At 52.3% G+C, this 14,623-nt stretch overlaps 8 protein-coding genes across 8 annotated transcripts; 3 read left to right on the top strand and 5 right to left on the bottom strand.

The window, feature by feature from the left end:
• Positions 1-357: 357 nt before the first annotated feature.
• Positions 358-1,157, top strand: J4E92_003644 (uncharacterized protein; the record flags this gene model as incomplete). The annotated part of the gene is made up of 5 exons (XM_051495040.1): positions 358-364; positions 419-606; positions 653-695; positions 757-950; positions 1,053-1,157. The coding sequence occupies 5 exons, from the start codon at positions 358-360 to the stop codon at positions 1,155-1,157; spliced, it is 537 nt and encodes a 178-aa protein (XP_051355333.1).
• Positions 1,158-3,035: 1,878 nt separating this feature from the next.
• J4E92_003643 (uncharacterized protein) lies at positions 3,036-4,520 on the bottom strand (the record flags this gene model as incomplete). The annotated part of the gene is made up of 1 exon (XM_051495039.1): positions 3,036-4,520. One exon carries the CDS (start codon positions 4,518-4,520, stop codon positions 3,036-3,038), a length of 1,485 nt encoding a protein of 494 aa, XP_051355332.1.
• A 1,635-nt stretch (positions 4,521-6,155) lies between these two features.
• Positions 6,156-6,767, bottom strand: J4E92_003642 (uncharacterized protein; the record flags this gene model as incomplete). The annotated part of the gene is made up of 2 exons (XM_051495038.1): positions 6,156-6,623; positions 6,762-6,767. The coding sequence occupies 2 exons, from the start codon at positions 6,765-6,767 to the stop codon at positions 6,156-6,158; spliced, it is 474 nt and encodes a 157-aa protein (XP_051355331.1).
• Positions 6,768-6,943: 176 nt separating this feature from the next.
• J4E92_003641 (uncharacterized protein) lies at positions 6,944-7,963 on the bottom strand (the record flags this gene model as incomplete). Its single annotated transcript, XM_051495037.1, has 1 exon — positions 6,944-7,963. The coding sequence occupies one exon, from the start codon at positions 7,961-7,963 to the stop codon at positions 6,944-6,946; it is 1,020 nt and encodes a 339-aa protein (XP_051355330.1).
• Positions 7,964-8,363: 400 nt separating this feature from the next.
• Positions 8,364-9,398, top strand: J4E92_003640 (uncharacterized protein; the record flags this gene model as incomplete). Its single annotated transcript, XM_051495036.1, has 2 exons — positions 8,364-8,726; positions 8,778-9,398. The coding sequence occupies 2 exons, from the start codon at positions 8,364-8,366 to the stop codon at positions 9,396-9,398; spliced, it is 984 nt and encodes a 327-aa protein (XP_051355329.1).
• A 459-nt stretch (positions 9,399-9,857) lies between these two features.
• J4E92_003639 (uncharacterized protein) lies at positions 9,858-10,634 on the top strand (the record flags this gene model as incomplete). Its single annotated transcript, XM_051495035.1, has 1 exon — positions 9,858-10,634. One exon carries the CDS (start codon positions 9,858-9,860, stop codon positions 10,632-10,634), a length of 777 nt encoding a protein of 258 aa, XP_051355328.1.
• A 210-nt stretch (positions 10,635-10,844) lies between these two features.
• On the bottom strand, positions 10,845-11,792 carry J4E92_003638 (uncharacterized protein; the record flags this gene model as incomplete). Its single annotated transcript, XM_051495034.1, has 1 exon — positions 10,845-11,792. The coding sequence occupies one exon, from the start codon at positions 11,790-11,792 to the stop codon at positions 10,845-10,847; it is 948 nt and encodes a 315-aa protein (XP_051355327.1).
• Positions 11,793-13,418: 1,626 nt separating this feature from the next.
• Positions 13,419-14,435, bottom strand: J4E92_003637 (uncharacterized protein; the record flags this gene model as incomplete). Its single annotated transcript, XM_051495033.1, has 1 exon — positions 13,419-14,435. One exon carries the CDS (start codon positions 14,433-14,435, stop codon positions 13,419-13,421), a length of 1,017 nt encoding a protein of 338 aa, XP_051355326.1.
• Positions 14,436-14,623: the final 188 nt, after the last annotated feature.

Below are 14,623 nucleotides of genomic sequence, written 5' to 3'. Positions count from 1 at the left end.
TGATTGCGGCGCCGGGGGTGGCAGCGGCCGTGGGACAGTCGAATCGCGCGAGTGAGGGCGGTCGACGAAGAATGGCGTGGATGTTTGTCGTGGGCTGAATGCGGAGGCGGACGTATCGCATAGGTAACGCGATGCCACAGGGCTGGCCTAGCGTCCTCGCCAAGAGTGCGGCCACTAGCCACCACGATTGGCCCCACGCGTCTGGTTTCATCTACGCGTTCCACCCTCTTCCAGCCCCGTCTCATACTTGTCGCATGTCGCAATTCCCATGCGTGACGTCGTTGCGCTGCTGCACACATCACCGTGAGGCTATCGCAATCTCTCTCACTATCTAGGTACTGCTGCTACCCCGCCATCATGAGGAGTACGGACCCCGCCTCCATGCACACGTAACCACGACTATACTAAGCGTGTCTAGCGGTGCTGCAGAGGGTCAAGTCGGCATCAGTCACGGTCGATGGCCAGTTGATCTCCTCGATTGGCAAGGGCTTGCTGGTCCTTGCGGCCGTCTCCAAAGACGACACGGAGAAGGATGTTGAGGCCATGGCCAGCAAGATACTCAAGGCCAAGCTCTGGGACGACGATTCCAAGAACCCGCCGGGCCGCGTATGAAGCCGATGCTTTTTCTCTCGGCTGAGACTGACATGTCAAGTGGAAATGCAACGTGACCGATATCCATGGCGAGGTTTTGTGTGGTATGTGTGAAACTCTATGACAGTGCTTTTGCTGCGGAATCGGTGTGCTGAATGTCGACAGTCTCCCAATTCACGCTACTGGCCTCTATGAAGAAGGGAAACAAGCCGGATTTCCACCAATCCGCAAACGGCGACCAAGCCAAGACACTATACCACGCCTTCTTCAAGAAGGTCGGATCTCTCTATGAGTCCGACAAGGTCAAAGACGGACTTTTTGCTGCTATGATGGATGTTGCTCTGGTTAACGATGGGCCGGTAGGTTTGGACTATACCTGCCTAGATGGCGAGGTACAACTTAAGCATTACATTTCCTGAGTGTGTGCCGCTTTGCCTGCTAATGCTAATGGACATTGCTAGGTCACTATTCAAATCGACACCAACCCACGGAAGACGGACGCTTCAACCTCGGGTGCTCCAAACGGAAGCAATCAGCAGACAGTCGACGTTGATGACCGCAAGTAGCATGTATAGTACACATGCAGGCCTTGTACTAACTCTCGTTCGATTCGTAGTGGTCAACAACATGACCAAAATCACGCAAGAAGTCAAGATACCGGTAGAGCGACTTGAGTAGATGTCAATACAACCAGCCGCCGTGTTTACGATTATCGACTTGGTACATTACACCACGACAACGTGTCGTGATCAACACAGACCCGGGAGATTGTCACCGCACCACCGGGAGACATTTACTGCTGGACAACAACAATGCGCGCCGCCAGACAAATACAATATTCATACATACATGCCGCCTCACATCATGTCCATTCCCACTGCATGTACAGACGCTGCTTATGTCAGACATACCTAACGTGCGCATGGGTTGCAACTCCAACCCGAGGATAGGGCTTGACCCCGTGCCGATGCGCCACTGTCTTAACCGATATGCAGTTGGATTGAACCTTGCACATTACGCCCGGCAGCACGGTAATTAACTGGACTCGCGAATGGCGGCGCAGCATGCAGTTGGATTGAGCACCCACGCTGTTTGAGGTAGGGTATGCGAAAGCTGTTAACTCGCCGATAGATTGAAGCACTCTGTGCCAGTGACAGACCTATAGGAGAGCACACGGCTCTTCGTCGTCAGCACCGTCTAAATTCGTCGATGGGGTTTTAAGCTACAGCTTTGCCCTTAGCCAAAAACGACGAGCCGTGATCATGTCTCATCGACAATCACTATCTCGCGTGGATTAGTTGCTCGAAGATGAGCGCCTCTATCTTACCGCCAAGCTGCTGTTGCAAAGCCTTCAGGTGACGCCTGCAAGTCGATTGGTGGTTGGGCAGCTATCTCGACACCACCAAAGCGCGTGTAATGTCCGGAAACACCTGAAACGCATCCATATCGAACTCGCTGGGACCTTTGCTGACAGTGACACTGACGTGTGACTGTATCCTACGCAACACACACCTCAAACGGACGTGTGGACTAGATTGCAGTGACAACCTATTCGAAGCTTGTCTGGCGCCTCGTCAACTCCGCGTCTTGCTTCGCACCACAAGCTCCATTCCGGAAGTGGCAGTGCCGGTCCTGAAAGTAGGACTCCTTCGATGCGCATCCATGAAATCGGGCTGACCCACCCCCGTGCTTTCGGTGAACAGACACGAAGTTCTATTCCTGCTTCTGCTTGGTAATACCTTGAACTTCTAACACGCCCATGGTACTTCAGGGTAGGTCAGGGTCCGATGTTCCCAACACGTCATGGATTTTGTCTTGTTTCTTCCCTTCGCTAGTTGCACTTTCGACCTCTTTCACCACTTTTTCACCACTTTTTCACCACTCTTTCACCACTCTTTCAAGCTCACGCGGCCATCGGCTTTTCCTCCACGCCGCTTCTCGTGAGTCAACTGCGATCCAGCTTGTCGCTCGACAACTCCTGTTTCGATACGTCACTGGTTTATCGGCTGCATGAGTGGAGGCTATTGGACTTCTGGGAGAGCGTATCCCGTAACCGCTCGGAACGTTGTTTGGCCATAGTGGAGTGAGGGTATCGGAGTAGATCTTGCTGGAGTTTTGACGTGTTCAAAAAGTATTGATGACAATCAAGGCTGGTTTCGAACGGCGGCCGCATCACTCGGAACGTCGCCTCATGTTGGGAGCCCATTGTCCATCAGCGGGAACAGCTCGGCGGGGACCTCTCTTATACGCGTTTGATTGTCTCGTGTGGCATTCTCCGCGCAAACCATGCAGCTGGGTTATTACCCAATTTGGGTTGTTGATGCGAGGCTTGGTTTCATTCGATACTCAACCCTGGTTTGCATCGGGAAAGCCACATATCTCGGCTGAAGTCCGCAGAAGTCGTTGCGTGTTATTGGTAAGATCGAGCATCTTCATATATTTGCTCACCCAGACTCTAGCATATCGGCATACAGATTGAGAGAGCTTCCGATCACATCCACGATAGCCCAAGTTTGAGATCCTTTGAAGATCATCGCCCAGACCCTGAGCACCCCCGCGCTGAGATGTCGTGTAAAGTTGGGCGAGTCGGGCGTAATGTTGGGCGGCACGGCAAACTCGGTTTCATCCAACATGCTTTTCACAATCGCGATGATTCTGTGCTCGTCTTCTGTGACGGGTGGGTCTGCTTCCGGTACCGACAGTGCTTCGAGCCACTTGCTCATGAGGTAGGCGCACTCGAGCGTGCACAACGAATGTTGAATGCTCCAGATGAACGATTGTGTCTTTGCCACGAGACGATAGCCGATCTTGATGGGTATAGAGAGTGCGTGAGCTGAGTGGAGCACAGCTCTTGTAATCTTTGGCGAGCGCCTGATTGTAGGTCCGGCGCGGAAGGCATTGGCAATCAGCACAGGATCGCGCGTTTCTAAAGCTCGACCTGCAGTGTCCACGTAGAGTCGTATGTATGCCAATCGAAGTAATGCAGTTGAGTTGAAAGCGACAGGACCGTTCTGCGACATCGGGTCGAGCGATGATTCGGGATTTTGGCGCCATCCTGTCTGCCAGTTTCGCAGAGCGTTCTCGAGCGACGCGACGTCTTCTGCGCTCAGATCACCGGGTCCTTCAAAACGGCATCGGGCCACTTGTCTGAGGAAGAAAACATGCTGGATCAGGGCGTGTATCAAGGCATAGTTTCCAGACGACGAGTTGACCTCGGTGACGTCGCGGCCTTGCTTTGTGAAGAGACGTTTCAATGCATCCTGAAACAGGACCTCAGGTGCACTTTTTTTCCTCGCTTCCCTCCATAAAGCCTCCGTAGGTGCCTTGAATTCCGCGGCACTGCACGGCAAGGGCAACTTGACCTCGCTCGTAAGCATGAATGGCGGAATGTTGTAGACGATGCAATGGAGGTTGGAGAAGCCATAGACGATGAACTTGGTCCTTTTGATCGTTTCGCGCCGAATCCAGTCCGACCATGAGATGGTCTCATGGAGAGGTTCGATCTCGAGTCCGTCATCCCGAATGAGGGTAGCTAATATGCTTTGGATTGCTAACGCCTCTCTGAGAATCTCTTTGTGCTTTGCCCAAGTACACAGTGCCATGAGCAAGAGTAGTGCCTGAGCGGTCTGCATGAGATCTTCGCCAAGTACAGGAACATCAGCCTGTGAAGGTAGGCCCAGCGGTCCCGAGACGGAACCCTTGCGTTGAGGGCTACGAGTGTCGCTCGGATGATTGTGGGGCGACGAGTGATCCGACTCAGAATGATGCTGGAGCTGCACCAGGCGCGTGTCCCGTTTCCTGATACGATGTGTCGCAATTGCTTTGCTTACATTGAACAGCTCGACACCCTTTTCGCCCTCGAAAGTGTATTGCGCACCGATAGCTGCCAATGCTAGGAGTAGCTCTATCGAACATGTCTCCACTGACATCGTCGGTATATGGAGGAATGGCATATGCTCGTGAAACCCGTTGATATACGCAGCAATATATCTGCACAGTGCTAATCGCGTTGGTAAAACGAAGTCGCTGGGTATGACCATGGAGAAGGGCTGGAGCATCTCGAGAATATCCTGCCGATCCTCGTGTGAAATATCTGCTAACGATCGTTTCCGAGCGGATTGATCGTCCGGCTGCAAAGAAGGGAACCGAGAGCCGAAGCGTGAAAGCGACGGAGGCTCTTCCACTTGGGTTGGTCTCCAACCATGTGTAGGCGCTGTTGTTCCTTCTGGCTCGGTCGCCATTTGTTGACCGTAGCCAAATGAATCTGGAGAGAAGAACGGCATGGGCTGTTCGGTGTTGATCAGGGACGCAAAATGGTACGAATTTAGTGGTTCACTGTCAAGGAACGAAGTGAGACTATCCAGTGACTCTCCAAAAGTCGACTCATAGCTATGAGCAGACGGCTCCGTGAGCATGGTTGAGTGTGGGCCTTCAACACTCGCGGCTATCGTGCCAGCATGCGAAGGCATTGGGGTTGGCATCGCATCATGAGCAGAGCCATTTGCCATGTTACCTTGGAGAGCTTGATACTCGGCAGCCATGGACAAGGCTGTCAAAGAGTAGGGGCTATTGTGCCCAAAGGTCATGGAGGCGTGTGACATTGCGGGTTGTTGTTGCGACGATTGCATGTCCAAAACAGCAGGTGAGGACATCATACTGGGTATTTCGGGAACTGGACGTCCAGCATCGAAACTTGACCGCATGCGCTTGTGCGGCCGAGTCTCGACCGAGCTATACGTATCTCCAGCGGGAGTATGCTGGTCATTCTGCTGTGTACTCTGCCCTTTGCGATGAGTGAGTCGCTCATGACGAACGAGCAGGTCACTTGAATTGAGTCTTTAGCTGCTGCCGTACACGATGCTGCCTGTATCATACCTGCGTGTGAATGAATAGTTGCATGCTGCGCAGCTGAAGGGCTTCACACCGCTATCTTGACGCATATTAGAATTGGCTTACGACGCGAGTCGCACGACTTACGAATGCGCTCATGACGCTGGAGATGCTCCAGCCTAGCAAAGGCCCGTTGGCAGTGTGGACATTGGAATCGCTTTTCCTTCTTCCCCGGTTGAGCTTGCGGGACCTGCTCTCCACTGGTAGCGGCTTCCATCAAACCAATCGCGACGCTTTCGCTCACACAGGGCCCAATTGCGACCGGCTTAGCAGGCGATAGCCGAGTTTGGAGCAGCCTGAGCACTTAGATGAAGTTTGGAGACTGCAAGTCGTGTTTCACGAAGTCGGGTCGTGAGATTGTGGGGAAAGGAATGAAGCGCGGGGACGCGACGGTTCACATGCGGGGTGCTGGGAAGAGGTGGGAAAGCCACCAATCACACATGTGACAGGTACCCACAGTCCAGGATGCACGCATATTGATAGAATGCATGAGGTGGAAGATGTTATTTTGACACTTTCGCGCAGAAGCAAGGTATGAAGAATGGTGGTTTGCTACGATCACTGTCGAACAACTCGTCCCTGCCCGGGCCGGATGATCCCGGGTGCCACTTGCCCCAGCCACAGTCCAACGCGACGCGACGCGTCTTCTGTCCCTCGTCACAAGCTAACAATCTTCACGCCTTCTTGCTCCTTTCGCCCAGTTCTCGCGGCATCTCGCCTTTCTCTGCCATGTCATCCAGGACCTTCTCAGCTGTCTTCATCGCGTCGACCCCAGCCGGCACACCGCAGTATGTTGTGGCGTGAATGATGGCTTCACGGATCTCAAGCTCGGAAAGACCATTGTTCCTTGCCCCCCGCACATGTACGGCGAGCTCGGGGGCGCGATTGAGTGCCATAAGCATTCCGATGTTGATTAGACTCCTCTGCTTCTTGTCGAGACCTGGACGTGTCCAAGCGTATCCCCAGCACATCTCGGTGACGAGCTCCTGTCCGGCTCGTGAGAACTCGGTGGACCCGTTCTCCAGCGCGCGATTGACGTATTCATCTCCCACCACACTCCGTCTCATCTTCAGCCCTTCATCGAAGAGCTGCTTGTGTAACTCGTCGAGCTTCGGATCGGTCGACATGCTGGCGGTCGGTTGCTTCGAGGTGCGATGGCAGCTGTTGCGGCTTTGACGTGAAAGAGGTTGACTACCCCAAAAAGAATTTACAGGATGAGGAAGATGATAGTCTATCTACTGCGCGTTTGTAGTACCAGTACTGTGACGAACTAACAAGACTGGCATGCTTGCCCCGCGATGGTAGCTTCGTACCTAGATAGCCCGCCCTCGGCATTACCCCAAACATCCCCAATCTTCTCCAACTTCAACATAACGCTAATGCGACTAGTTACACACAGCAAATTGAGGTTCAGCGACATCGGGTCCGATAACGATGGGGTGTCACAGGCCCACGTTGCTGCTCACGCGCCGTTCGATTTAGATCGCCAGTCTTCCTGGCCACCGAGGTAGCGATATACCACCCGCGAGTCCAAATCCCTACACCGCGGATCGTTGGCTGCCCCATCGTATGTCTGTAGTCCAACATCACCCAGCACGTTTCTCGACCCTACTCGTTTCGCCATGTCCACGGCCAAACCGAAGTCTTTGCGCATGAGCTGCACTTTGAAACCCTGCTTCCAGCCTCCTGAAGACGGGGCTTCGGGGTATACATGTGGGACAGGGCAAAACTTGTCGCAAATAGTGTTCTGGGCAGTACCAGCGGCGTACACTTTGGCCAGAGTTCGGGGATCCAATCCGCTGCGCATTCCCATGTCGAAAGCCTCAGAGCAAGCTATGGCAATGATACCCGATAGGTAGTTATTCGACAGCTTCGCTGCAAGCCCAAGGGATGGACCTCCGCAAGGTATCACTTGCCCACCCATCAACCTCATCAGATACGTGAGGCGCTCAATATTTGGGTCCGACTCTGCACAACCTAGGAAGAATGCGATCGTGCCTTTGATGGCTCCCACAACGCCGCCGCTCACCGGGGAGTCATAAAACGATGCCGAGGGGAACTCAGCGGCGATATGGTCTTTCACAGCGAGGCTGGTTGCCGTGTCTATTGTCGAACAGTCAATAAGCAGCTTGTTCGAGATGTCGGTGCTGCATACGCCGTTTTGGGGGTCGAGATATACGGATCGTACATGTGCACCTTCGGGCACCATGCTCACAACTGTGTCCTGCCACGTCGTTAGCTGCCATTTTCGCACGATGGCGTTTCGACTCACGACTTGTTGCGCCACGTCTTTGGCGCTTTTTGCTTTCAAGACTCGACCAGGAAACTCTGCACACGCATCGTCTACCATCTGTTCGACCACGTCATAGACCCAAATGCGCGATTCCTCGGGTAATCTGTTGGCAAGATGAGAAAGCATGGGTTTTCCCATAGCCCCGAGGCCGATGAAGCCCAGCTTTTTAAACTCGTGCGAATGCGTCATGACGAATGCGTGTGCCAGATAGAGGTAGGGAATTGACTTGAAGCCGAGAGTACTTTCAGGAATGACAGAGAGCTAGCGTTGAGTGGGAAGTTTGTGTGTATACGAGACCTGAAGATCTTGAGAAACACGTCAACACTCTATCATCATAACGCGTCGTGAGCGTGCCGCGGCTGGTGAAGCGGGGTAGACATTTCTCCAACGGATAACGACGCACTAATCCTACCCATTCTTTCGCCAACACCTAATACCCCCATAGGTACCTTGGTAAGCTGAACGATGATCTCACGTGTCATCTCCATCTGCTCGTGCATGAGAGCACCTGCGGCTATCCTTCCCAACAGTCATAGTCTTGTGACCTTGAGCCGACATCATCTACGAAAAGCTCAATCACCTTTGGAAAATGTCTGCTATTGTCTCGCAAAAGCAGTCCGGCCATGCAGCGCCGGCCGTTGTCACTGTGCACGCTTTGTCGTGTGGTCACTTTTCTCTTCCGGAGTACCAATTCGTACACCCTGTTAGTCGAGATGCACGACGAACCGTACCTTCATTAGCATTTCTGATACAGCACTACAATCAGAACACTCAGAAGACGACACGAATCGTGTTCGATCTAGGCCTGAGGAGAGACATCAAGAGATACGCGCCACCAATACAAAAGCATGTCGAGACGAGACAGCCAATGAGTACCGATCCAGACGTCACCAAAAGCCTCGCGAGAGGCGGGCTAGTACCCGAGGATATCGATTATGTGATCTATTCGCACGTAAGTCACAAGACCTTGCTTTGCGGACGGTAGGTAACGTGGCTACGGCAGGTGCATTGGGATCATATTGGCGAACCTCGAGACTTTCCTACATCTACCTTCGTCGTCGGTCATGGCTCACTTGCCTTGCTGGATGGCACTTCGTCGTCTTTGCGTGGTGGCCATTCTTTCTTCGAAAGTGATCTTCTGCCAGAAGAGCGGACCATTGAACTATCGGAACCTTCGGCAAACGTGTTGACGAAGCACAACTCATGTAGAGAAACGAACGCCATCAACTTCAGTGGCTCCTGGCAAACGCATGGAAACCTCCCTCGGACTTTGGATGTCTTCAATGACGGCTCACTGCTCATCGTCGACGCACCCGGTCATCTACCAGGACACATCAATCTTCTCGCTCGGACATCTGCTGAACACCAAATTTACATGGGCGGAGATGCATGTCACGACAGACGACTGTTGACCGGAGAGAAAACGATCGGAGAGTGGAACGATGCTCATGGACAAGTCTGTTGCATACATGCCGACAGAAAGCAAGCTGAGGCGACAATTGACAGAATCAGAGCCCTAGAGAAAGAAGGCGTTGAGATCATCTTTGCACATGACGTTGAATGGGAGAACGATCCAAAGAACAAGACGCGGTTCTTCGGCGCGGAGCAAAGCGTGGATGGTTAGTCGTTCGCGTTCAAGACATCACCTAGCAGTTGTTCTGCACAGGATATCGGGATACCGATCGCCTCTCGCACTTACCACGTTATCGACTCATAGTATGGGGAAGCCCAGCTTACTCGCTACAGCTGTAATCCTTCTCGTTCAGCCACCAGGTGGTGTGCTGATCCCTGCGCTTCCCCACACAGCTGAGTTGGGGAAATGTGGGGCTTGCTTGCTCCTCACCATCGACCAACTCGGAATACGCGACTGAGGGGCGGCAGGCAGGACAATGCAGACTGCATCCGCGGAACTAGCAACCTTGTGTTTTACGCGTTCGTGTCTTAATGTCAAGATCTTATATGTTCCGCAATGATCTGAAAGCAATTGTCTTCGTGGTATCAGCGACCCAACCTCCACCTGTGCTATCCAGGTCTTCATTTCTGTCTAAATGATCGATTTGAAACATTGATATCAGTACACAACATGTCTCTCACACCAGACCAACAGGGGTTAAGAGAGCGCTTCGATACCGAGCTCGGCTCCGCAGCCTACGATGAGTCCTGGGCGCGGATGCTCAAACATTCACCCGAGATGTTCGCAGCATCGCTCCGCCTAACAGCCATACCAAAGCGAAGCAGCCACCTATCACCGAAAATCCAGTCCCTAGTCTCCCTCGCCGTAAGCGCATCATCAACCCACCTCCACATCCCCAACATCCACCGCTACACCCGCGCCGCCCTCTCCGCAGGCGCCTCCCGTGCCGAAATCGTCGAAACACTTTGTCTCACATCCACCCTCGGCATCCACGCCTCCACAGTGGGCGTCCCAATCCTCTTCGAAGTCCTCGAAGAGCGGGGCGAAGCCATTCCAAACGGCATGGCAAACATGAGCCCCCAGCAACTCGCGCTAAAGCAAGATTTTCAGACAAAGCGCGGGTACTGGAACGCGTTATGGGAAGAGATGCTGCTCATTGCACCCGACTTCTTCGACGCGTATACGGAGTTTAGTTCTGTGCCGTGGACGAATGAGGGGGGCAAGGGTGTGCTTGAACCCAAAGTCAAGGAGCTGATATATTGTGCGTTTGATACGGCGGCGACGCACATGTATAAGCCGGGGTTGAAGCTGCATATGCGGAATGTGTTGAATTATGGGGGGACGAAGGAGGAGATTATGGAGGTGTTGGAGTTGGCGACGTTGTTGAGTATTAGTACGTTGGATGTGGGGTTGGAGGTGCTGGATAAGGAGATGGGAGGACTGTAACGGCATAGAATGTTAACTTAGCGACGAGCGCGGAGCCTACATCGATGTTAGGTACCCCACTTTGCATGTTATCATATCAATGTAGTGTTTACGCCTGTTCAGTCTTTTCATGTATGAGGGGAGCATAAAATTCTAGTGGCATGTATTACATTTGATCGGCGTATTATGAAGGCTACTTGGCAGCAGATCTATTGTAGTCAAAAAGATCCACTACCGACCACCTCCTCCCCACGTGGCTTTCCACAGGAATCTCGGTGGCTTTCCGCACAGAAATCGCGGCCGCACCGGCGCGTTGCCCGCAACTTCAAGCGTCGTAATATACAGCGACAGAATCGATCCCATGAGATGATATCCGTTCCGTCTAGCCCAGTAGATCGGATTGCTGCTCCTTAGGAATTCGTATTCGCATTCAAGTCCGCGCTTTTCTCGGCAGACATCCCATGCTTCGTGCAGAATGTCGAAAACATGCTGGCTAGGCGCCGTGTGCTCTATGATCAGAGAGAACGTACGCATGCTTTCCTTTAGATTGTTGAAACCCATCGTAGGGTTCTTCTCCCAATAGCCAGGTATCGTGTATTGCCAGGTGTGGCTATTCCCACACGCACGAGTATAGGATCCGTACCATTCTATCAATTCCAAGGCGTACTCGCTCAGGTTGTACTCTAGTTGCAGACCGGGCTGGGAGATCTTGTCGCTTAGTGTCATCTCGTCTTTGGCCTCGATACGAATTTCCGGAACGCGATGTAGCTGATCGTGGCATTTGCGTACAAGACCCGATAGCGCCAGAAGCTCCGATCGCTCTTCGTCGCAGAGGATTGTAGTAGTGCCTTCTGATGTTGGATCCTGGAGAGCCCTGTTGAGCGTGTCGAAATTTGCGGAGAAAGTAATCGCGAGGATTTCGAGGATATATCGCTGCAGCTGCTGAACTTGACTATTTGGCTTTTGAGCCTTGGGAGGAGCGCAGTGTCTTATTTCCTTCGGTGGCAAGCCCAGAGGCACGCAATTTTCACCTTGTGATGTATAAGAAGGTAGTGACTTTGAGGCAGTGCCACCAGTTCTTGAATATTTTTTATCCTCTAGTAGACTTTGTTGTTCGGCTGTGTCGTGTAGCTTTGAGAGACGGTAGCGTCCGAACGGTCCAAGATTGATGATCGGCATGGTCGCGGTGTTGGGAAGGTTAGATGGGTTGCAATAAGTTGAAAGAAGTGCGTTTCGTCAAAGCTTGTAGAGTCTTTCTGTATATCGAGCCTGTCCAGGGCAGTATTTGCTACCAAATAACTGTGCATGTGCGTGTGCAACCCTGTAGCGAATGAGAATAACCGAACCTAGAGTCCGGGTCGAATCTCCCACCCAAAATCCTGACTAGTTTTGCAGCCTACAATAACATAAAACCACGCAAAGTGGGTGATTCGACATTGATGTAGCTTCTAGGGTGCTTTTGAGGTCGAACCTCCCACCCAATGTACGGAAAATTCTAACCATGTTTGCAGCCTACAATAACATAAAACCATGCAAAATGAGTGTTTCAACATTGATGTAGACTCTAGGGTGCTCTCGAGGTCGACTCGTACGGGACAGGCCTGACATTAACCTAGCTCCGTCTTTGGATTATTGCTGCTTGATTATAGGTATGAGATGAGCTCTAGGAGTGATGGGTAGCTATTTGGCAATGAATCATCGCAGTATCGTAGGCATAAGCGATAAGTCTGAAGTATGGCTCTGGGGTGCATTATCTAATCTTATTGTCTACTTAATGGTCTGACTGGTGGTCACTTACATAATCCAGTGAGTAGATCAGATTTTGCGGAAGCGTTGCGAGAATTTTGCGGAAGCGATGGGTTCGTTTTGAGTGGTTGCGACATTACTCGACTGCGAACGACGTCTTGCATGGCAAGAGCGGAAAGCGGTAGCTGTGGTTCAGCCAGATCCGAGGAGTGTCGGCTTGCTAGGTACGATGAGCTTATGAAGGTGATCTGTCTACTAGAGCCGAAGATACAGCGATGAGGTGCGTGCGTATTATCCTCGTGCAGTTGATTTGAGGTGTGAACATTGTGGTGTCATATATTGCTAGGTGGATGTGTTGCGTCATGCACAAGTGTAGAAAATCACAATTCACGGTGAAGACGCGCCAAAACTTCCCGCATCTCCTCCCGCTCCGCCTCCATCTCCCTCTCCGTCTCCCTCATCGCCTCCCTCACCATCGCACCAAGGATGCGACGCTCGAGCGCCCCACCCAACTTCAGCCACAGCCAGTCAGGGCCGAAGCGCCAAAGCAGAAAGGCCAAACCCAGGCCAATCATGACGGCGATGCAGTCGCCTAGGAATTTGTTGGCGACTTGATTCCAGTCGAGCCAGGCGAACATTTTCGCGAGATTCTAGTGTTGATAGCTACATAAATACATTATTATTAGCACGCTAAAGCCAAATTACAGTTTGGAAACGAAATGTGCACGTACCTGTTCCCTTCTTGTGGGTGCTAAAGAACAGGAAGCAGGACTCGGAACGAGATTTACTACATTGCAGCTACAGCGTGGGCAGGCGCTCCTGCGCTGCTGCTTCATGGCTCGTGTACTCCTTCTTAAAAGTGTGGTGTGCGGTTCCCTCATTGGCTCTGTTGGGATATATTTCTACATCGCTCCTGCTTCACTATCTTACCATCGGATCAAGGCGCCTAGCACTTCTAAAAGTCAAGGTTTAATACAGTAACGCGAGCCTACATGACACTACGTGGGTGCTTTTCGACCGTTCTTATGACCCCGAGGTAACTACCAACAGTCTCAAGGCCTACGCCTTCAGAAAAGACATGTTTTTGATCTGCTCCGTAACGTCCTCCAAGCCCTCCATCTTATCCTGTATGAGCTCAATAGCCTTCTGCGGATCCAACCAGCCGGCGAACTTCTCAGGCACCTGCAACTGCATGTTGCGCACATCCACCAAAAGGGCTTTCACCAATGGCTGATTGAACAGGTCTTCCGAGAGGTACTCTGGTACCGAATCGTCCACGGAAAGACTACTAAAGCCCATGAAATTTCCCTTTGAGAATTGGTCTTGCGTGTGCTCGGTCTGAAGCTCTTTCGCCACAACCTTCTCTTTCTTCTCCTTGTAGATGATGAACTGCATAGCCCAAGCAGATCCATGTTTCTGGTACTCTTCCGCTGGCATCTGCCGGGCTACGCTCCAAAAGTCGTCCGTGGCGTATTTCTGCGGAGGAACGCATTCTTCGAGCGCTTTGACCGCCTCACCCATTCGGCCCCTAGCCTGCTTGCCCCAATGTACCAGATCATACTGGCTTGTGCGCCAGAGCCGAGCGATCCAGTAGTCGCGCCTCTCCTTCCCATCGTACTCGATGTGCATCGCCGTTTCCAACCATGCGCCGACGAACTGTTCGAGGAATACAACGAGCTTCTCCGCGAGAAATTTGCGCGCATTAGGCGTGTTGAGGACTACATGTGCTAGTAGAACGTTGAAACGAATCTCCTTGTGCCAGCTTGAGAACGACTGTGTCTCGCTGATCTGCCAGTGCCATGTTGCCATGCAGACTTTGATGTCTTGGTCGTTCTTTCGCGCGAGGAAGTTGGCGGCGGCGAAGTCGTTGTAGTTGGCAAACACGAAGTCGAGCTGCAGGTTTGGAGGGATGGTAGGGACGTGTAGGCTTCCTGGGTTCTCGTAGATGTCGCGGAGGGTGGGGAGACGGCCTGAGGGGAACACGCGGCCGGGGATTTTGAGCTTGGATAGCTTGAATTTGAGGAGGTGACCGGCTTTGGTGTGGAGGTCGAGGAGTTGTTGGTCGGTAAGCGCCATCTTGATGATGGGAAGGAAAAGGAACCTGATAGGTGTGTAGATTGTAACAAGCAGAGTTGGTAAGGCCGATAGAAATTGATTTCATGATACCGAATCGAGGTGAAGGCGAGCTGCTCGCGCGAAAGAAAAATCGCTGGTGACGCCATTTCTTGATCGAAAGTGAGGGTGAGTGGGCTGCCTAAGTGCAA

This window comes from Alternaria infectoria (assembly GCF_024043175.1).
Source record: "Alternaria infectoria strain BMP 0036 chromosome Unknown scaffold_4, whole genome shotgun sequence".
Taxonomy (NCBI): domain Eukaryota; kingdom Fungi; phylum Ascomycota; class Dothideomycetes; order Pleosporales; family Pleosporaceae; genus Alternaria; species Alternaria infectoria.
This window is presented reverse-complemented; position numbering and strand designations above follow the sequence as displayed.